Raw genomic sequence first — 23,218 nt, 5'->3', positions numbered from 1 at the left:
TGAGGTAGGAATATTTAGACCAGCTTGGGCTAAATAATGAGACTCTGCTTAAAAACTAAGGGAGGGCGGGGAGATTTAGTAGTCATAAATTCCTTAGTCCGTTTTTATCATGGAAGTACTTTTCCTTCCATTATGACAGATAGTTCAGCTGGATTATGGTATTCTGAGTTGGCAATTATCTTTCAGAGCTTGAAATACATCATAGCAAGCCCTTCTGGTTACACCATTGGATAATCTAATGTTATTCCAATGGGTCTGCCTTTACATGTGACTTGCTGTTTCTCCCAGGCCATATTCAGTATACCTTTTCTGTTTTCCTGTGTGTATTTAGTGTTTTAATTATAATGTGGGGGGTCTTTTTCTCTTCTTGTCTGCTTGTTATCCTTAACACCTCTTCAGTGTGGGTTGGCATCTGTTTTCCTGACTATGGGAAATCTTCTGTTCTGACTCTTTTGAAGATGTTTTCTATGACTTTAGAAGGAGATTCTATAACCCATAAATTTGGTCTTTTCCAGGTCCTCTAGCTTAGAATTTCCACTAGTACCTTGTTATCTGTGTCCTTGCTGGACTGTCTCAGTACTTCCAAGCATCTGCAAGCTCAGATTCTGCCCTCTCTGTGCTCCATCTACTGCTGAGTCTTTCTGCAGACTTTTTTATTCGACTATATTTTTTTTATTTTCAGACTTAAGACTGGTTTTTCTCCAGTATTTTCTTCATCCATTTTGCCGAATTGCTCTTTCATTCCATCCGTAGCTTTCCTTGTTAAGCAAGCTGCCTGTATCTTTGAACATGCTTATTATGATCATTACCTTAAGTCCTTTCGGATTTCACCTAATTCTAACTAGATGTCATGGTTATAGGGATCTTTGGGAGAGTTATGTTGTCTTGATTTTTTGTGTTACTTGCATTGGGATTTATGCTTCTGTGTTTCTTTCTTTGCTTGTTTTATTTTTATGAGCTATATTCTTTGACTTGAACTATTTGCAGTGTTCAGTGAGACTTCATTGTCGTGGTGTTGAATGTGTAGCTCACTAAGTAACTCCTCAGACCAGGTTCAGGTACCTGGTGTGTCCTCTACATTGCTTCTTTAGTAGGTTATGAACTGAGAGAGTGACCACAGCCTTTTGATAGCACCACTAGGCATTGTTATAATAGCCAGTTAATGGCAATGCCTACTTTGACTTTCGTAACTGTTGGAGGATGAACAACTAAGGAAAATATAGAGCATGCTCAGATTTTAGTTCTTCTCTACCTTAATTTTTGAGAGAGGGTCTTTGCTGATCCTGGAACTCACCCATCTGGGAAGACTAACTGGCCAACAGGTCCCAGGCATTCTGCCTCCACCTTTGCAGCCCCAGGATTACAGGCATAGTGCAGCCATGCCCACCTTCTCATGTGGGTGCTGGGGATTGGATTCATTCATGTTCTCATGCTTACACAGCAAGCAATTAACCAACTGAACCATCTAGTCATAAATTCCCTTAAAAACTAAAATTGAACAAGCTGGCCAGCTTATTAAGTTGTATTCCTTAATGTGCACAGATTTGTATGTCATATCTTGTAATTTTTTTATTGTTGTTCTCAAAATTTGTGTGAAAAAGCAAATGTAAAATACTTAAAACGGTGGAATTTTTTCTATAATTTTTCTGTGGCAATGAAAGTTTTCTATAGCTGTAATGTTCATTCTGGTTCATGACCATAGATGATTGCTGGGCACTCAATGGTGGTGACAGGACCATTCATTTAAATATAAATACTCATATGGAGCTAATGGATATGTTGAATGGTGTGGATGAAAACAGTGAAAAGAAAGAAATTTAGGATTTATCACTGTGAAACTTAGTCACAGAGCTATAGTAATTTAGACTGTGCTACTGGCTTAAGACAGACAAGTAGACCAACGGAGCATAGTTTAGGACCTGGAAAAAGAACAACAGAGCTATGGCCTTCTAATTTTTGACAAAAGAAGCAATAACATGCCATGGAAAAAGAGATAACCCATTCAATAAACGGTGCTGGAAAAGTTGGATGTCTACCTGCAGAAGAGTGAAAATAGATACTATCTTGTCACTTCAAAGTGGGTCAAAGAACATAATTTAACTGTTAGAAGAGAACAGTGTTCAGTGTTCAGAAGACACTGGGGCAGGGAAGGACTTTCTAAACAGAACTTCAGGAGCACTGGAAGTATCCCCAGTCTCAACAGATGAAACTAAGAAGTTTCTGTATTTCAAATAGGGAGCTAATATACAGAATTTATAACAAAAATGCAAAAGTCAAATACCCAGCAAATAAAACTGTCAATTAATAAATGGGCTAATGAAACAGATAGTTTTTTTAAAAAGAAAAAAAAAGCCCCAAGCTATTTTTAAATACACAACATCCCTAGACATCAGGAAAATGCAAAATAACCCCACTTTGATATAACACCTCACCACAGTCAGAATGGCTCATCAGAAATCTGCCAACAAATGTTGGAGAGAATGTGGGGAAAGAAGAACCTTATTCACTGCTGATAGAGGTGCAAATTAATACAGCGATTATGGATTAATTAAAATATTAAGATAGAACTACCATATGACCCAACTTATTCCACTCCTGGGCATATACCCAGAGAGCTCCCTTTCCTATATAGAGATATTTCCACACATGTTATTGCTACTGGAATAAACCTATTTTAGAGAGGAAATGAAGCCAATCTAGATGTCCATCACAGATGAAATGTGATCAGAAATGTGGTTCACACACAAAATGGAACATTGTTGTGTTGTAAAGAAAATGAAATTTAAAGGAAAATGGATGGACTTAGACTGTATAATATTGATAAATAAGTAAGGTCACTCAGACTCAAAAATAAATGCATGTTCTCCCTCATGTGCAGATCCAACCTAAAATGTGTGTGTGTTTATATGCAAATAGCTCTAAGTGTGGGTATAGTATGACATTTAGAAAAGAGACCAAGAAAGGGTAAGCGTAGGCAAGGAAGAAGGGCAGCATGAGGATGACACACACGTAAGATGTGAATAAAAGAGAATTTTTCCTACTTCAGGTCTGTCGGTATGCAAGGCAGTGAAAATTAATTAATTAAATTAATTAAAATTAATTAGACCAGCAGTTCTAGCGGTATAGAAGTTCACTGAGATGCATGGCACTTAGGACAGGGAAGTGCTCATTTGAGCAGCTACTTAATCAAATGTGTGTGATGCTTTTATCGGTGAGTTCATTATAATAAAGTGATTTTAAGAATGACAATAGGTAAACAGATCAGCACAACAGAATAAGACCTTTATGTCAATTCACACGTATGTTGTGTTCTCATATTTGATAAAGATGTTAAAAGCAATCCAAATGGAAAAGGAATGTTGTTGTTGTTGTTGTTGTTGTTGTTGTTGCTTTGAGACAGTGTTTCTCTGTATCACAGCCCTGACTGTCCTGAAACTAGCTGTCCTCGAACTCACAGAGATCTGCCTGCCTCTGCCTCCCGAGTGCTGGGATTAAAGGCATGCGCCACCACCACCTGGTGAAAAGGAATTATTTTAAACTAATAGAGACAGAGCAATTAGATAATTTATACAGTAGAATCTCCTAGATCCATTATTCATATATCTATATGTCTGTGTATTCATATATATGCACATACACATACACAAAATTCAAAGTGGAAAAAAAGCCAAAAAATCTAAAAAAAAAAAACAAAAAACAAAAAAACAAGACCTGTACAAGTTGGGTACAGGCAAAGATTACTTAGATCAGAAAGCATGCATAATAATCAAGGAAAACAAAGTTAATAAATTAGACTTAGTTGAATTTAAAAATATCATCAAAAGGCAGGAGTAAGAAAATGCAAAGGCAAACCACAGCCTTCAAAAATGTTTACAATGAACATGTCTAATGAGGATTTACTGCCCAGCATTTATAAAAATCTTCTACAATCAGATTTTTTTAAAGACATGCTAAGTTAGAAGATGTTAAAAGATTTGAATAGATTGTTCACAAATGTACAAAAGGCCAAAAATATACCATCATTTCTAATCACGAAGAGGCAGAGACAACCAAGACATCATTACACATCCAGCAGCAAATCTACAATGAAAAGCTGGCCGACCCCAACAGGGTCTAGGACGGGACAACTGCATGAAGCTGCTGGAACTCAGACCTGTTGAAAGTATAAAGCTACACATTCATGTTGGAAGATGTGATTCTTGGAAGAAGCAGTAAACCTCAACCTGATGTATAAGTCAGAAATTCTGCTCTTGGCTATCTGTCCAAAATAAATGAAAGCATATATACACAAAAAAGACTAGGGATGTACCTAGAAGCTACCCACTAACAGAAATACATGTGACCAAGATGTTGTGTGAACAAATTGATGCAATTATACAGTGGAATTAATATAATTAACTGCCCCAGTTTTCCTGGAGTTCTCTAGAAAGTGGATCTTTCAAGTTGGTAAACCAGGAAAAGCCATGGCAAAACATGAGAACTTGGTCACCCTCAGCAATGACAAGAGGTAACCTCTGGTAACACTGAGACACGTAAATTGAATGAAATCTGAAAACAAGTCCATAGTTTTTGATTCACTTATATGAAGCTTTAAAAGAAGAACTAGGTTGAAAAACAGAAATGCAAGTGTTTTTGTCTAAGGATTGGCTGTTGATGAGCGGCTGTGGGAGCCCTGTGGACTGATGGTGGTGGTCTATATCTTGGTAGAACTTTAACCTACCAGTGGTTGCACCCTTTTTTATTTTTCAATCCTGAGCTTTGCGGGGTAACTCTCACTTATTTTCTGAAGCCCTGGTTTTCTTTCATTGCTTTATATAAGTTTATATATATAAACTTATAATACAGATTATAACACACACATATATATATATAAGTTTATATGTAGTCTATAAGTTGTTTTATGAATTGTGTCATTGTTATTGATTCTTTGCTCTTTCCCCACTGAAAATGCCCTCCACTGTTTATAGGTTTAAGCAGTTAATCTATTTTATTCAAGCAGTTATTTTATTTCACAAAGTGCCAATTTTCACTCTTTCTGGCTCTCTCTTTCTCTCTCTCTCTCTCTCTCTCTCTCTCTCTCTCTCTTTCTGGCTCTCTCTCTCTCTCTCCTTCTCTCTGTCTCTCTGGTGTGTGTGTGTGTGTATATGTGACCTTGCACTTTGGTGGCTAACTTAGGTAATTTTTACAACATTCTATTTTGTTCTTCTTAACACACTTTTCTTCAATAATATGTACCTTTATAATCTAACCCAAGCAGGGTGCCATGGTATATAGTAATTCCAGATATTCAGGAGGCTTAAGATGGAATTTTACTAGAGCTCAAAGAGTTTAAGAATATCCAGGGAGCATAGTGTTATATTTTTCATAAATTTTTAAACTCTGGATTGATTCTAGTTTGATGTTTTATTAACTTGAAGGGGAGGCAGAAAATTCAAATGTAAATTTACTGTAGATTTTTATCTTTACATTTTTAAACTTAATCTTTTCATGCATTATCAAACAAAGGTTTGATATAATGTACTGAATTAAATCAAGAAATAAACTCTACTGTCAAGATCTTTCCAAGTATCTTTTTTTGCTTTTTAGTTCTTTTCAGCTGCCTCTCATATGTGCTGTTCTTAGGAGGAAGTCGGTTATGATAATGATTCTCAGCTTGCCAGGACCAATTACCGTTTTATGAACAAACTGTTAAATTTCTTGTATTTACTTATTTTGTGTGTGTGTGCATGTGTACACACGTATGTGGAGGTCAGAGGACAGGTGTGAGAGTCTGTTCTTTCCTTCCATCATGTGGGTTCTGGGGATCAAACTCAGGACTTCAGAATTGGTAACAGGCACATTTGTCTGGTGAGCCATCTCACTGGCCCTAGTAATAAATATTTTAATAACTATCTTCTGTCCTGAAATCAATATATTTTAACTACTATACAAATAAAATGTATTATAAGGTTGGGTGGTGGTGGTGCATACCTTTAATCCCAGCACTTGGGGAGGCAGAGGCAGGTAGATCTCTGTGAGTTCAAGGCCAGCCTGGTCTACAAGAGCGAGTTCCAGGGCAGGTTCCCAAAGCTACAGAGAAACCCTGTCTTGAAAAACAAAAAAACAAACAAAAAAATTTAATGTAGCAAACACATAATTAAAGTATAAAGAACAAGTAAAAGAAGTTAACAAATATCAATATGTAAATTTGGGATCATGATATAATCAGAAATGTGTCTCAAGACATAAGAATCATGAATGGGGCCAGGCGGTTGTGGCGCATGATTTTAATCCCAGCACTCCGGGGGCAGAGGCAGGGGGATCTCTGTGAGTTCAAGGCCAGCCTGGTCTACAGAGCTAGTTCCAGGACAGGTTCCAAAGATATGGAGAAACCCTGTCTCAAAAAATCAAAAAAAAAATCATGAATGGGGTGTTGGCAGAGGCATAGTTGGGTGTTTTCCATTATCACATACATCAAACAATATTGATAGTGCTATAGTTTTATGAAATAATCGAACTCTTGATAAAATTTTGAAAAAAACCCAAATGCAAGTTTGATGTAATTTCCATAATTATAATAGGAATTTCACACATTATATGTGCTTCTGGAAAATTTGGCATGTATTTAAATTATACAAACTATTTTTAGTTACTATAACTCTTTATTTTTAAAAATAGTTTTCATTATAATTTTAAAAGTTTGAGAACCCTCCTTTTTTAAGCATACTCAATGAGTTAATAAACATGTATAAAGAGTAACTCATTTTAAGAACATAAAAAGGGCTGAGCATGGTGGAGCACACCTTTAATCCCAGCACTTGGAGGCAGAGGCAGGTGAATCTCTAAGTTTCAGGCCAGCCTGGTCTACAGAGTGAGTTCCAGGACAGCCAAGGTTATATAGAAACAAACAACAACAACAACAACATAGAAAAGTAACAGATAACCTTCATAGGCCTTCATCCAACTTTAAAGCAGTGTACCCTCTGGTCATTGGTATCAGGGTCATGAAGGCTGTCTTAATAATCCAGATGTGGAGCTTCATTCCTTCACTAAGGTCTAATAAAGAAATTTTAGCTAATTCAACAAACAAACAAATATTAGCTTCTGACATTCCAGTTGGGTCCCTAAATTCTGCACTTGAGCTACAGTGGAGATTTTATTCCCAGTGACCACTGGGTGGTTTCCCACATGAACTGAAGTCATCTTCTCTGCTTTCTTTGAAAACATGAATTTAAATGTTCACTAAAGACATAAGCTCTAGTATTTAAAATCGCTGGCTCATACGGGATGAACATTTAATGAAAAGTGCCCACCTAAGAAAGTGTGTCTTGTGCCGTGAGATTTAGGAAGGAAGTCAGGTGAACTCAACTTGGGATTCTGCTCAGAGAGAGAGACTCCAAAGAGCTGCACTTGCAGCTTCTCTGTGTGAGCTACTCTTTCAGTTCTGACGTGGAGTCAGAATTCAGAACAGTCCACAAACAATCCTATACCAGGTTAATTTTTGTCCCACTCTGCAAAACAGTACCATATTACTAGGGCCATATGACTTTGTTTAAACATTGAATAGGGGCCCTGCTTAGCTATATGTCCTTATTCTAGGAAGATGTTCATCAATACTTATGATCATGAACCAGCAGAAACGCACAAGGAGCCCTCCCAGCAGGGAGCTTCATAGCTTCAGATCACAATGAAAACGGGAAACAGACTACCAAACATATTAACGTATAAAATGGAATTAAGTTCTGGCCAGATAATATTAAACTGGTTTTTCTTCTTGGATATCATAAAGATCAGAGGAGAGTTCTCCTATAGGAGTACTCCTCTGTGACTTACAGGTCATTTAGCAACCCTGAACCTTGAGTGCTAAGTCTTGTAATCGTCCCTTAACCTTGTGACAATTGAACACAAACTTCCAAATTACCATGTTGAGTGTTTACTTGAAATGCATCCATCTCTTTGGCAATGCTCTTACCTCTTAGAATAATGTTTTTAACTCGTAGGTAAAATATGGAGGATTACAAAGGAAACCAACTGTATTAAAACAAAGACCCCAGGTTGAGAGTCCCTGCAAACAATACCATCACAATCCTCTTCCTTGTCCTCAATACAGTTGAAAACCACAAAGTAACAAGAATTTCTATCTTTGGGGAAATGGTTAAAGCCATAGTATAGACTGTTACACATTTGAAAGCATAGTTGAGGACCTGGATTATTGTTAGCAGTATATTGTCACTCAAAGGACTATCATCCAGTTCCTAATAAATGGAGCAAATATGCAAGGAGCTGAATTTCTATTCTTGCTTTGTATCAGAAAAAAAAAGTGTATCAAATGGACTAGTGCTTCCATTTCCCCCATCCCACTTTGATTAGACTACATTGATTAGAATCAATTATGGCTCAGATCTTTGGCCAGTTTACGTCTATTCATGTATTACTGCAGGAATAAGGCAACTCTGGCAAAACAAAATCTTCCTTCAGCTGCCATTTGGCAAGTGGCCGAAGCACTCACATAAATTAAACATAAAACAACTCAGGAACAGGAATTATAGGCAGAATAATCAAGAGTTGAGTTGAGCAGATGTCCACTCAGCTTTCTAGGAGGTACTCTGCAAGAGGTGACTGCTGTATGCAGATGAAGGGCTCGCTCACTGGAGAAACGTGCTGACACCTTGCCTGTGCTTCTCATTCCACAGGGCATGTCTCTGTGCCAGACGGTCGTCGTCAGCTCTGTAGTCGTTCTTCTCTACTCCTCCAGAGCGTGTTACAACCTGGTAGTGATCGCCATATCACAGGATACCTTAGAGAGTCCATTTAATTATGGCTGGGATAATCTTTCAGATAAGGTAAGTATCTGTCACATATTACCAGTCTCCAGCTGATACACCTGATAATTAAGTTAGTCTTAGCAAGAACATTTGGTGTTTGACTCAGTCATGGTTTTATGCAGTCTTCACTCTCTGTAAAACTGTTTAAATTTTCCCATTTGCATGTGAACCTTGGAATCGTTCTTCAAAAAGTCTAAGATAATAATTTCTTTTGTAAATAATAGTAGTGCTAGAAACCTGTTAGTCATATGCCTATTTACTTATTAAGTATTATATAACTATTTAGCTTTTTAAAGGATGATATTTTTAATATCTCTAAGTAATTGTCTGTCATTAGCCAGTGAATACAGCTAATGTCCTATATGGATGAAAGAACTGCATAACTCTTAATACTTGGTTCAGATTTATATATATAAATAATTACTTTTTTTGGTTTTTTTGAGACAGGGTTTCTATGTAGCTTTGGAGCCTTTCCTGGAACTAGCTCTTGTAGACCAAGCTGGCCTCAAACTCATAAAGATTTGCCTGCCTCTGCCTTCCAAGTGCTGGGATTAAAGGCGTGTGTCACCACTGCCCAACAAGAATTACTTTCTTTAAATCAGTTTTTATCAGCCTTGCAAAGTGGAGAACATTAGTAGATCTTTGTGTGTCCGGATATTTACTGTAATTTTCAGCATTGTAGCTATACATCTTTAACTTCTCAGCATGGTCATCTCCTTTCTAAAAGTGCAGTTGGACAGTTAGATGTATATCTCAATTTCACTTTGCCCTGAATCCAGGGCCTTCTAGAAGACTATGTCACTTGCTAACTAAGGAGATGGACTTCTCGCATTTGATTCTATGTGGCAGATTCTCTTCACTTCTTTTCCTGCTTCCCCTCTACCGGCATCTAGTGGAAGAGAAACAAATTCAATATGTAGAGTAGCCCCAAAGTGTATTTAAAAAATCAGTCTTGCTGATTTACTTAGCACGTCTCGTTTTTCTGCAGGCCTAACTCACGGTGCTATTGTGCCAGTGGGGCAGCTGGAACAGTGAACCTTTATAACTAACCCTCTTCAGACTATGGTGCCTCAAATGACATCATTCTGCATTATCCAAGGACTAAAATTATTTTTCTAAGCTAATGCATTGAAAAAAAATTTAATTGTCTTGTTGTAATTTTTTTTAAAAAAAAGTACTGTTATGTTCCTTGAAGGAAAAATATCATTACATGAGAAGTCACAAAATAACAAAATACAGGGAAGTTCAGGACTTTCGTGATTATACTTAATATATGTTAACTCACCCAGCCTGAAGCACTTGTGGCAGGTGATTGCTTAAATATAAAACCAGTGTGAAAATTGCTCTGCCATGCTCTGTGGACAGGCTCATGGAGAAGATGGAAATGGAGGTGACTACATCGTCTTTGGAATGGTCCTCTTTCTGTGGGAACACGTACCAGCATGGTCAGTAGTACTGTTTTTCCGGGCACAGAGATTGAACCAGAATCTGGTAAGATATCATAATATCCCCCATGCTCAATCTCATTTTTTTAAAGCATTGAATATTTATCCTGAGTTTCTGCTTTTAGTAAGTCTGAGACTAAAACTCACAGACTCTCGTCTCCGGCCTTCACCCGGTCTCTAACGCTGTGTCCACAGGCACCGGCTGGCATGGTGAGCAGCCGCAGCTACAGCTCCAGAGCTTTCTTTTTCGACAATCCAAGACGGTATGACAGTGATGACGACTTGCCAAGACTGGGGAGCTCACGAGAAGGAAGGTAGATGTAACTAGTCCCTTAGGCTGGATTAGTATTGAAATAGTTTGCAAAAACAACTCCGCGCTTTAAACCACCCATTAAACAGGTGATTTGGCAGAACATGTCAATAAATATGATCATGAACTGCTTAACCTATTGGGGCTTAACCATATGGTACAACATGCTCTGTAAACAACTGTCAGCTGATCTGAAGCCAGTATATCACCCTTTCTTAAAAAGTGTTGGAGTAAAGTGGGATCATATCATCTCACCGTCCTTGGTCAAAGTGAAAGCATGTAGTATTGGGCAGGGAAGGGTTGCTGCACACTGTATATTTGCTTCCTTGTTCCTGGTGCGGTTCCAGGTCAGAAAAGAAAAGGCTTCCTGCGCCCTCATAGTTCAAAACCATCAAAAAGAAAGCCTTATCATACACCAACAGGACTCTTCCAGCTTGATCCCTTCTCAGTAACTCTAACTTCACCTGGACAAGTCCTGTATGTCATCTGTGAAGTAGGATGGTAACACAACCTGTTTCGTGGTCTTGAGATGAGAATTAAAAGGATACATACGTACATACATACATACATACATACAGATGTGTTGGAGCAAAGCATAGCACATAGAGCATATTATTACTGTCAGGTGCATTCTCTCTCTTCCGTGATATGTGTCAGAGATATCCGATAGAAGTCATTAAATTGTGTAGAAAGCCTGTGTTTTGCATATTTAAATATATATTCTTTGGAAATGTTAAAAATGCCAGTGTGACTTCTTCTAATCACAGCTCTCTGGCTTCTTTGCAGCTTATCAAACTCGCAAAGTTTGGGCTGGTATGGCACCATGACTGGGTGTGGCAGCGGCACGTACACAGTCACCCCGCCGCTGAATGGCCCTGTGACAGACACTGCTCCCTTGCTCTTCACATGCAGTAACCTGGATATGAGGAGTCATCATCGATTCTATGTGACTCCACAGAACTGAGGGCTTTTCCGCAGCAGGCATCTTGAACTGTTTTCATGAATGTGTATGTGTACTCGACATCTTTAAAAGCATCTACATCAACATTGCATCATCTATTGCAACTAGCAAAATCTGGAAATCCAGCTGTGTTTCGTGGAGAACCTCAAAACACAGCTGTTTGTTTTGACCTCTGCATAGTGAAATTCGAAGTTCGGAGGAGAAAGAGAGATTAGATGCTAAGGTACTTGATGACCTCAGAACCTCCTAACTTTTGAGTGTACAACGCACATTTGCATATTTGCACTTTTACCTGTGTTCAGAAAGGATACTTTGCAGTCCCCAAAGCCACGCTCGAGTATTGAGTATTCACACCAGAATATTATTGTACACCAGTTCAGAAGGCAGTTTTTCCACAAAAAATCAAAACCTAGAAATTCAGAGGTGTACTCTCCATGGAATCCTACCCAACTGCAGCTCTAGAGTGTGATCAGTGCACAGAGTTAAGGCTTAAAAATGTATCATTCTTTTTAAAAACATGTAACATTGAAGACAGTTTTTTAAAGCATGTTTTGAAAACAGTTTTGATTGAAAATTACTCCATTATTTTTAAACAAGTGATAGTAGAAACCCTTCATGGTGCTGCTGGCTGGTAGTGTTCTTAACAGTGAGCCAGTGGAGACTGTGGCTTTGAGTAGGACTGGTCAAGTGGCTATTCTGTATGACTAAGGTAAGTAGCAGTTTAAGCATGATTCTTCCAGAAGCAATAGTGACTTTTGCATAGGGGGTTTCAGTAGAACTTCTTGGGACTAACAAACAAAAGTTTACAGATGTATTTAGGGATTGTTCATTTTAAAAAGTGCTCAGTTAAAACAGTATGTTTTCAAAAAGTATTCAATTTATCTGAAAGGAGATGCAGCAAATCCCACCTACTGAGTCATGATTGTCCTCAGGTAAATTAAATCATGAGACATTTTGCAGTGAGCTAAAGTGCAATACTTTATAAAATGTGTAATCCCGCCTTTATTTTTCACATTTTATACCTTGTATATGGGCTAAGCCAAGTTAAATTAATTCCAATCAATTCCAGTACTGGATTAATAAGCAAACAAGGGAAGTGTAGAGGTTAACACTGGGATAGTGTAGGACTTCATTAAAACTGTTTTAAATATGCTACTGTAAGCAGTATGCTTGAGTGCACTCAAGCCCACACACACACACAACAGTAGGCAAAGACAACACAATTTTAAAATGCACTTTCTACCTGTGTTTCTATGGAAAGCAGATGCTGAATACCTCAGATTCCAAGGGGACAGGCAGCATAGGTTTCACGCAGGTAAAGATGACCCCACACAGGATCTACCAGCTGCTTTGGAACTGGGCAAACACAGCTGCCCTCTTCTGTCTACTGACTAGAAACTGTCTTATTTGTACTCATACCTAAAATCCTTCAGCTTTTTAACAACTAATGCAGCAACTTCACAAAAATATATATGAATCTTTAAAAACATTGTTAATCCTTTCTATCTTTTGAGAGGATGGTACAAAGCCAAATACTTTTCTTCTTTTTATGAACAACCGATTTTAAATTCAATCAGAAGCATACTTATACACAGCATTTGTTTGTAAGTTCTTACTGTAACAAATGATTTCAACTTTTATAGTACAGAAGTTAGCCTTGGTACTATGATGACAACAACCTAACCATAGTCTACAACTGTGGATTTCTTTTCAGTTTTTCGATTTTTCAGAATACCAGTTGTTTATTTTGGTGATGTTAGGTATCTAACTCTATTGTTTTTGTTTGATAATTTTTTCTAGTTAAGCTTCTCTACACAAACATCCTGGTTGACAAAGTAAACAAAGATTACATAAACTCTTCAGATAAAGAATCTCAATTCTTTTTGCTGCACTGGTTGATTATGCTGAATTTGAGATTTATTAGTTATATTAGTTGTATTTATCACTGATTCAAGTACCTAAATTCTATTTTTTATTTTTTTTTATTCTTTTTTTTTTTTTTGAGACAGGGTTTCTCTGTAGCTTTGGAGCCTGTCCTAGAACTAGCTCTTGTAGACCAGGCTTTTTTTTTTTCCCCCAGAGTCTCTCTGCGTAGTCCTGGCTGTCCTGGAACTCACTGTGTAGACCAAGCTGGCCTTGAACTCAGAGATCATCCGCCTCAACCTTCTAAGTGCTGGGATTAAAGGTTTGCGCCACCACACCTGGCCTATAAAGCACCTAAATTCTTAACATTTGTCTCCTATACATCTCACAGTATATCACCAAAGAAGAAATCTACCCGTTTGCTTAAAAATTCAAAAGCACTAGCAGCACTTTAAGTCTGTTCTCAGAGGGAGCTGTTCATAAGGTTAAAGGGCTACAGTTCCTGTCCACCTGCCCTGAAGCACATGACAACCCCAGCCCTTCCTCACAATCATTGATTAGAAAGTCGAAATTCATTGCTTAAGTGTATAATTCTACAGTGCTTAAAAATATTTGTCCTTATTGTTTATTTCATTTAGGTTGCTATTAATTTTGAAACTCTTAACCACCTATTGTAGCTGACTGTAGTTTTATGGACAATGTAATTTATAGCTGAAGTGGCTTTTTTATGCGTAATAGCCTTTTTATTGTTTAATGGTGTTTCTCAGCTATACAGTCAGTTTCAAACTGGCTGCAAAGGTATAGCTGTGGCCAATGAATGTATTTGTTGTTTCACTAAAGTATAATAAAACACTACTGTTAATGAATGTGCTTTTATTTGGAGGCGTGTTTTCTTAATATCCCTTCTTTCAAAAATCTCACTACAAATGGAATTTGCTTTTAGTGAATGATGAATACATCTGGATCACAGCACATATTTCTGACTGTTTGAAATAAAGTACCATGTTCTTAAATGATAGTGTTATTAGGTAGACATTTATTCAAATGCTAAGAAAAATCCTCACGAAATAGTCACATCTCCCTCCTGCGAATCTTACAGTTCGTTCGTCTAGTCTACAATCCCAGCTATCCTTTCATCAAGAAGCTCCTATGATGTCGCCTCCTCCCTCAAACTTGTTCCAAAGTAGACACCATTCATGAACGACCAAAGACACACCGGAGGTTAAATTATCTTCATCTTTATTGCCACCCTGAAGTCTACTGATCCTTGCTGTAAGCAAAGACAGTGAGGTACAGCTGTCACTGTGAAGCAGTTAACTCAACAAACATTTACTAAATGCTCATATGCCAAACACTATGCTATAGAGATGCCAAAATTAATAGTTTATTTTCCTGCCCCTAAGGAGCTCACATTCTAGTAAAGGACACTTAAAAAAAAAAAATAAAACACACAGTACATTAAGTGATTCAGTAGAGGTAGGTTGCAATTACAGTGGTGACCACAGGGAGGGGACAGGTGTAGTTTCAAAGAGAATTTCAAGAATGCATGAAATTTCCCAGGTTTGAAAGAAGCCTGGGTTTCTCAATGCAAATATGGTGTCTACCAAGGTTTGGAGCAAGATCCAACTCTGGACTTTTGAAAACCTTTAACACTTTTATCAAAACAGAGTGGCAAAGACAAGAAGATGCGCTTGAACACCAAGGAAAGGCTCTCACCACAAAGCTCAGAAAATTGCCCAGAAGTGAATGCTTCTAGAAAGCGGAATCTGGTAATATGGACCAACAGAGATGAGGAAACAGACTTTGTTAGTTCACTGGATAACAGTAACAAAAATGAAAGAGAATGAAAGGTGGGAAAAAAAATCAGCAGAACTCAAGACAACAACAGGAGGAAGAGGAATGAGCTGGAAGCTTTGTATGGAACAATGGTTCTGAAGTTAACCAAATAAGTAACAGACACACAGTAGGTTTGTGTGTTTCAGAAGAGAGGATGGGATAACAAGTGAGTCCAGTAGGAAAAGGGACTGAGAAGTCTGAGCTAAAATCTGTTGGGCATCACTGGATGGAAAGCACCCAAGAGTGAAGCACAGTGACTGAGAAAAAGAAGTCTGAGGTGTGACATTTAGGTTAAATGAGGGGACCAGAGGAAAGACATCCAGGAACAAACCCTATACAAGGATACATAGTTACTGGGACTTCAAGGAAGGGATTGTCAAGAGGGTCAAGTGCAGGAAGTTCAAATTAAGAAATGGCTTGTTAATTGTAGACTTAGAAGTAAGTTGTTAGACATCATTTGGAAGGACAGAGTTCACAGGGCAAATCAAGTGGGAGGCAGTAAGTGGAAGCACTAAGGACAAGAATGGGCGATGAAATACCCTTGTATATGGTGATCACTTAGCACTACAAGTCCCCAAGAAAATAGACTTTCATTTGCTTCCCTATTCAAAAGAAAGGGGAAAAAATGAGAAAGGAAATAGGACACATTGCTAAACATAGTTATATGATCATTCATTTAAAGTGTACTAAATACATACCTACACATTCAATCAACGAATACTAGACACCAACTATATGCCTGGCACTGAACCAAGTCTCAGAGACAGAGAAGATACAAGCAGTGTAAAGTGACATTCTAACCATACATATATAAATCTTGCTTCTCTTAAGAGACATCTCAACCTATCCTAACTGGTCAGACATTATATATGATATAAAAGGGGCATAATTTTGAGGTATACAGTATTTATAATTGCTATGTGATGTAAATTCTTAAGCCACTTCAAATATTGTTCTCAATGAAAAGCTTCCACTAATGAAAACCTATCAAAATTATAGTTCCATTTTATGGAGGCAAAAGAAATCAGTTTCATGTATTAAAAGCATGAATTATATATCTTTTGATTACATGGGTCAAAAAAGGCAACAACACTCAAACTTTAGGTGATTAGGACATGATATATTTATTTTAAGGCTTCTACTAGTTTAGCGAAGATTTGTAAGGTTTGGTATTTCCCTATAAAAACAAAAAAATATCATTTTTAGGAAATAACTGCACATCACATGGAAGTATTTTGGATTAACACATGATGTCCATGACTAGTTCTCAAACAATAAATAAAAAACAGGATATCTATGTCTACACAGAAGATAAAGCATGGCCTGAGGACACAGCTGAGGGGAGGGGGGTGTGGAGGGCTAGCCTAGCACGCCTGAGGTCCTGGACTCAGTCCCCAGTGTGAGACGGGATGAGCAGTCACAACATATGTGAACTATCAATTTGAGTAAAACATTTTTTTTGTACTGTTTTTGAAACTTTTCTGTAAATCTGAAATTATATAAAAATAAAGTTTTCCCCAAAATTTACTATTAGGGGAAGTATTATGAGAATAAATATATAATCTATTCATCTTTCTATAACGTTTAGAAATCTCCTGTGCCTTTGAGTTGTTCTACTTCCCTATGGACAATCAAAATAGCTATATAACTCTAAAAGGAATGTTTCATACCAGTGTATTTTAGGGTTGCCAGGAAAACACAGGCCTCCCAGTTAAACCCGAACTTAAAACAAATTAATTACCTTTAGTATAAATACGGCCCTAATACTGCATACAACATACTTACACTTAAGAGAAAACTAGTTGCTTGTCTAAAATTCAAATCTAACTGGGAATTCAGTATTTTCTTTGCAAATGAGGCAAATGAAAATTCATCGTGTTTTTAGGCTGATGACCATGGGTTATTGGTGAGCCTCTTAGAATTTTACAAACACTTGTCACAGCTACCTTAGCTTTATTTTTATCACATCTTCTTAAATATAACTCTAGTTCGAGAGGCTAAAGACATCATTCACCTATTTTTATTTTACGGGAATTTGGTGATCTTACCTTTATCTAGTACTAAAATTTGTACATTATCAAAATACTTTTATTCACAATAATATTAAACATGAACACAATTTTTAAAAATGTCATTTACTTAAAACAATGTATTTCTCCTTTTACAAAGGCAGCTTTATAGAAACATTTGGCTTGAGAGGCCACTGCAGTCATGCTGCTCGGAGAGATTCAGCTCTTTGGCCTCCCATGTCCAGAAACAGGCGCGTTCCAACCTGTCCTCCTCAGTGAACATTCTGCAACAAGTGCCTGAAGTTCTCTAATTCTCTCACGCTTGTAGAAATCCTGCAACCAAGAAACACTTCACTTAAGAACACTTTCAAAAATTTTCTGTGATTTTTCATTTTTAGAGCATATAAAAAGTTTAAAATAGTTTATTTCAATCATTTGAAAGGTATATAAATCTACTTAAATCCTAAGCAAACCTAAGATAATATTATCAAAATACAAGCTAACTTTTAATACTGAAGTATTAAAATATATACATATAAAATTACATAGATGTATATTTTAAATATCCAGAGCTACATTAAAGTATTTGAAGCACATCAGTATTTAGTATGTAATACTTAAGTATATAAATACAAAATACTTAGATATTTTAGATATTCATTAATGTATTTGTATACATTATAATGTTATTTGTATCACAGGCATAATATAAATATGGAAATGTAGAAACATTAAAATAAGTATTTAAATATCCATAAGCATAAGAATACAATAAATAATATACCTTTATTTACTACTAAATGTACAAAAATCAAAGCTATTGATCTTTATAATAAAGACTGAGAAAAGTCAATTTTGACCCAAATGTTTTCACCAATGTTCATATTTAGTAAAATCTGTTCTGTATTATGTTTGTGCATGTTCCCTCTGACACGCACTTCAGCTCTGCTCTCCACTGTGATAAAGTAGAACACACAATTAAATTGTACACTCGAGCTCCTAATAATTTAAAACCAATTATTTCAATCCTAAAACATTTGATTTATTTTATTTTATTTAATTTGTGGTTTTTCAAGACAGGGTTTCTCTGTAGCTTTGGATCCTGTCCTGGAATTAGCTCTTGTAGACCAGGCTGGCCTTGAACTCACAGAGATCCACCTGCCTCTGCCTCCCGCCTGGCTGATATTATTTTTAAGTGAAAAAAATGCAGCCCTTAAAAATGTTAATTGAAGCTGGGCAGTGGTGGCTCACACATTTAAACCCAGCACTCAGGAGGCAGAGGCAGGCAGATCTCTGTGAGTTCAAGGCCAGCTTGGTCTATAAGAGCTAGTCCCAGGACAGGCTACAAAACTACAGAAAAACCCTGTTTCAAAAAAACAAACAAACAAAAGAAAAAAAAAACATTAATTGAGGGGATGAGAGAATGCTGCCTAGCATGCTAGGGCTATATCCCCAGCACTGAAGAAAGAAGAGAGGTTTGTCAATCCGAGAATCAACAGGAACCAGCAGGAAATGCCACCCACATTTCAAACGGTTGATGTATCTTCCATTTCTCATGCTGTTTCTCAAAACATCTGACAGAAAATAATTATTTCTGAAGAATTACTAATCTTTCTGTATGATGCTGAGTTCATAGAAATATTTGTAACTTTTCATACCCTTCAAAAATAATACCAATAAAATGCTTTTAAATAATTACAATAAGCTACATCTGATGACACATGTCTGTAATCCCAGGAGGAAGATAGAGGCTGGCAGATCTCTGTGTTCAAGCCCAACCTGGTCTACATAGTGAGATCACACCTCAAAACAGAACAAAACAAAATACCATGTACGTATGTACAAACATACAAAATAATTACAATAAAATGTACAAATTTAACAGTACCCAAATGTCAATAAATAGGAATATAAACAATAGATGGAAATAATGAAGTAGTAATCGTATGTGTGTATATTCTTAAGGTATTTTATCAGATCATATGACTGTTTTTTTTAATATTTATTTATTTATTTAATATGTGTACAATATTCTGTCTGTGTGTATGTCTGCAGGCCAGAAGAGGGCACCAGACCTCATTACATATGGTTGTGAGCCACCATGTGGTTGCCGGGAATTGAACTCAGGACCTTTTGGAAGAGCAGGCAATGCTCTTAACCACTGAGCCATCTCTCCAGCCCCAGATCATATGATTGTATAACAAGATAATTTTACTGAAAAGAACATCCCTAGTTTTATCTGAAAATGTACCTATTAACATCAGACTTAGATGGCTAGCAGAAACAATTTCAGTACATTAAAACTAACCTTCCAAATGCATTAAACAATGAGACTATTTCCTGTCGGGTCAGCTGGAATTCATAACTTGGTCCACTTTCTGGCATATTTGCTATCAGTTTCTCGGAAAACAAGATCTTCAGAGCAGTGCCCAAACCCTGAGTCTAAAACAGAAAGAAGAAAACAAATAAGAAAACATTTCAACAAAGAGTGAAGAAGACGACTAAGCAAGACTCACCTGGAGCTTTCCCCACAGTCGACACTTGAAACAACCAACACAATCCATGATTCTCGAAATATTTCTAAAATGTTGTCGGAAGTCCTCCTGAAAACAATTTAACATAATTCTATGTAAGTTGTATACTTATGTAATCAACTAAGAATTGTTTTCTGTGTGCTTTCCATGTGTCTAACCATGGACAGTGAACTAAAGAGCACCAAACAGAGCAGCGCACACGGAGCCTCTACTACACACCAGAGTCCTTCTTAGTATTGAATCTTCCCACAAATCCAAAACTACTCTGATCTACCCTTCATGAATTTCTTTAAAAGACTCAGACTGTTAGCAGGCTTAAATTCACTCCCCTAGCAACCTGTATATTTTGAAAGCAGCCCTATCTCACTCCAAATCCATGTTACCCCCCTCAAAAAAAACAAACAAAAAACAAAAACAAAAAAACAATCACTTAAGTATTTAGTTTATATGTCAATATTGGAAATTGTGGGATTAGACAGTTATCTAACAAAAGAAAGGAAGAGAGGAAGGAGGATGGTGACCTCTGATAATGTTAAATTATAGTTCTCCTTTCCTGGAATTAGGGGAAACACTCAGATCTTTTTTCTTTTTTTACTACTGATAGTACTGATAAACAAAATGTAATTAATAGCCATGTATGCACCACCAAATTCTTTTCTAAAAAATTTATTTATTTATTTATTTATTTGTTTATTTATTGTGTATACAATATTCTGTCTGTATGTATGTCTGCAGGCCAGAAGAGGGCACCAAAACTCATTATATGTGAGCCACCATATGGTTGCCGGGAATTGAACTCAGGACCTTTGGAAGAGCAGGCAATGCTCTTAACCACTGAGCCACCTCTCCAGCCCCTGCACCACCAAATTTTAAAAGAAATCATTACTAATATAATTGAAACTCCAAACATATCATCCCACATTTCTGTACCTATCCTCTACTACTATGCTGGATTTTGGGATGTTGTTCCATTTCTGTTTTTAACATCAGGGTGTTACACTGTTTGTAATAAAGCATCAAGCATCCAATCATCTAAACACAGTTTATGTCCTTAAGGTATGGCGAAAAGGGAACCAAGGGCATCTTCTTTTACTTGAGTCAAAATTAATAACAGATCCTCCAAGTGACTTTGTCCTGATTTTAAGAGTGAAATTCCGCTGGGCAGTGGTGGCGCACGCCTTTAATCCCAGCACTCGGGAGGCAGAAACAGCAAGATCTCTGTGTCTAAGGCCAAACTGGTCTACAAGAGCTAGTTCCAGGACAGTCAGGGCTGTTACACAGAGAAACACTGTCTTCAAAAACAAAAACAAAAACAAAAACAAAAACAAAAACAAAAACAAAAAACAAACAGGAGTGGAATCCCAAGCTATCAGTAGTTTTAAATTTTTTTCCAAAACTAATTTTTATTCACTCCCTCCACCCACTCTGTGTGTATGTGCATGTGTTTATGTATATACATGTGTAAGTCAGATGACAGCTTGCAGGAAGTTGGGGATTGAACTCAGGTCACCAGGCTTGGCTGCAACTGCCTTTCACCACTGAGCATTCTCACCAGCCCAGAACTACTAGCTTCTAACGCCCAACTCCTCCCTGAGGTACTACTGACAATTAGTATCTGTTCCAAAGGTCTACAGAATACAGCTGCAGACAAGTTAATCTAGAGAGAAAATGAGTAGTCACAGAGATGCTCCTAAACATCCAAACGGATGTAAGTGTGATGGGCCAGAATCACACAATTTACTTAAAGAATGTTACTAAATGCAAAGTGGGTTTTTTATCAATTACATTTTCACAACCAAAAGAAATGAAAAACAGACTTGTGTAAAAATGGCTTGAAAGTTTTTGACTTGCAAAGCCACAGCCTCTATTGTAAAAGATTATGCTTGCTTTCTCTAAGTTCATTGTTGGAGTCAATGTAATTCAAGTATCTGAACACAGCGTTTCTTGAGTGAATCTTTGCATGATAGGTACAGAGAGTATGTATGGTTGCTTAGCATACCTAGGTAACATAGTAAAATTAAAGTCAACCATATAAAATAGTGTATCTCCTACCTAGGTAAACTCAAGATGCTAGAGATTAACTAGATTAGGAGAAAATCCTTGTAATTTCCAGAAACAACACAATGTCTAATAATTGGGATATATCCCAAAATTATCTCAGATCAGGACTGGAGAGATGGCTCAGTGGTTAAGAGCACTGACTGTTCTTCCAGAGGTCCTGAGTTCAATTCCCAGCAACCACATGGTGGCTCACAACCATCTGTAATGAGGTCTGGTGCCTTCTTCTGGCATGTAGGCATACATGCAGACAGAACACTGTATGCATTATAAAAATTATCTCTAATCAGAAAAATATGCAATCCTTAAAATAATCAGAAATTAAATTATTAAGACGAGAATCAGGCATTGGATATCTGAACTCCAACTGTCTCCTTGCTCACCTTCCAGCCAGTCAGGACTACAGATGAACACTGGCACACCCAGTTTCTCATTATGTATTATGGTCATTTGGCAGAATGATCAAAGTCAACTGACCGGTTCTTGCCAAAATTCTCAAGTGATTTATAAACCTTCAGACCCTATTCTGCTCCAAACACTATAATTATTAAATTATTGCTGTGAAATAATCCTTCTGTATGTATGCATATGTGTCGTTGGTTAGTAAGGAAGTTGTTTTGGCCTACAGCAAGGCAGAATAAAGACAGGTGGGAAAACAAAATGGAGATACGGGGAGAAAGAAGGGCAGGAGAGACACGAGCCAGCCACCAGGGAAGCAATATGTGCTAGGGAACAGGTAAAGCCACAAAACGACAGGGCAAAATGTAGACTAATAGAAATGGGTTAATTTAAATGTAAGAGCTAGTTAGTAATAAGCCTGAGCTATAGGCCGAGCATTCTGTAATTAATATAATACAACCTTAATTTGTTTTTCCGAGAGAGGGCTTCTCTGTATAACTCTGGCTGTCCTGGAACTCACCCTGTAAACTAGGCTGCTCTCAAACTCACAGAGATCCACCTGCCTCTTCCTCCCAAGTGCTGGGATTAAAGGTGTGCAGCACCACTACCCAGAAAAATGAATTTATGAAGAATTTTCACATCTGTGTTTAACAGAAAGCTTTTAAAAGTAAATCAGCAATAATTGTTTTTAATTTTTCTATAAGTTTTTTTCCTATAGGAACTATACCTAAACTTCAAAGCACATAAAAACCAAATGTTTTGGAATTTGGATCAAACTGAAACACTGTGAGAAATATGTCTAATTTGTACAGTCTAAAAAAAAGCTGATGTCAAAATACTCTCCAAGGAACTAGCAAGCGAAATAGAAATAAGTAGCATATTGAAAACAGCAGCAAACTCTGTGTTTTGGTTTGGTTTGGGTTTGTTGTTGTTGTTGTTGTTGTTGTTTCTCAAAACAGGGTTTCTCTGTGTAACAGTCCTGGCTGTCCTGGAACTCGC

General features: G+C 37.2%; 2 protein-coding genes across 3 annotated transcripts in view; one reads left to right on the top strand and one right to left on the bottom strand.

Moving 5' to 3' along the window:
• The window catches only part of Gpr137c (G protein-coupled receptor 137C), a 63,013-nt gene extending 48,764 nt beyond the window's left edge, over positions 1-14,249 (top strand). Inside the window, exons 4-7 of the mRNA XM_085698466.2 lie at positions 8,673-8,822; positions 10,170-10,295; positions 10,445-10,563; positions 11,346-14,249. Of these exons, the coding sequence (XP_085554592.2) occupies positions 8,673-8,822; positions 10,170-10,295; positions 10,445-10,563; positions 11,346-11,523 (573 nt within the window). The 3' untranslated portion in view covers positions 11,524-14,249. The remainder of the gene's footprint in view (positions 1-8,672; positions 8,823-10,169; positions 10,296-10,444; positions 10,564-11,345) is intronic.
• A 356-nt stretch (positions 14,250-14,605) lies between these two features.
• Ero1a (endoplasmic reticulum oxidoreductase 1 alpha) overlaps positions 14,606-23,218 on the bottom strand; it is a 44,279-nt gene continuing 35,666 nt past the window's right edge. For both annotated transcript variants that reach the window (XM_085698464.2, XM_085698465.2), the window contains 3 exons: positions 19,745-19,831; positions 19,537-19,670; positions 14,606-17,561 (listed from right to left, as the gene is read on the bottom strand). In XM_085698464.2, the coding sequence (XP_085554590.1) occupies positions 17,501-17,561; positions 19,537-19,670; positions 19,745-19,831 (282 nt within the window). In that variant the 3' untranslated portion in view covers positions 14,606-17,500. The remainder of the gene's footprint in view (positions 17,562-19,536; positions 19,671-19,744; positions 19,832-23,218) is intronic.

The sequence above is a fragment of the Myodes glareolus genome, chromosome 12 (assembly GCF_982192425.1).
Source record: "Myodes glareolus chromosome 12, mMyoGla1.1, whole genome shotgun sequence".
In the NCBI taxonomy this organism is placed as follows: domain Eukaryota; kingdom Metazoa; phylum Chordata; class Mammalia; order Rodentia; family Cricetidae; genus Myodes; species Myodes glareolus.
The sequence above is the reverse complement of the archived record's forward strand: the minus strand, read 5'-3'. Positions and strand labels throughout refer to the sequence as shown.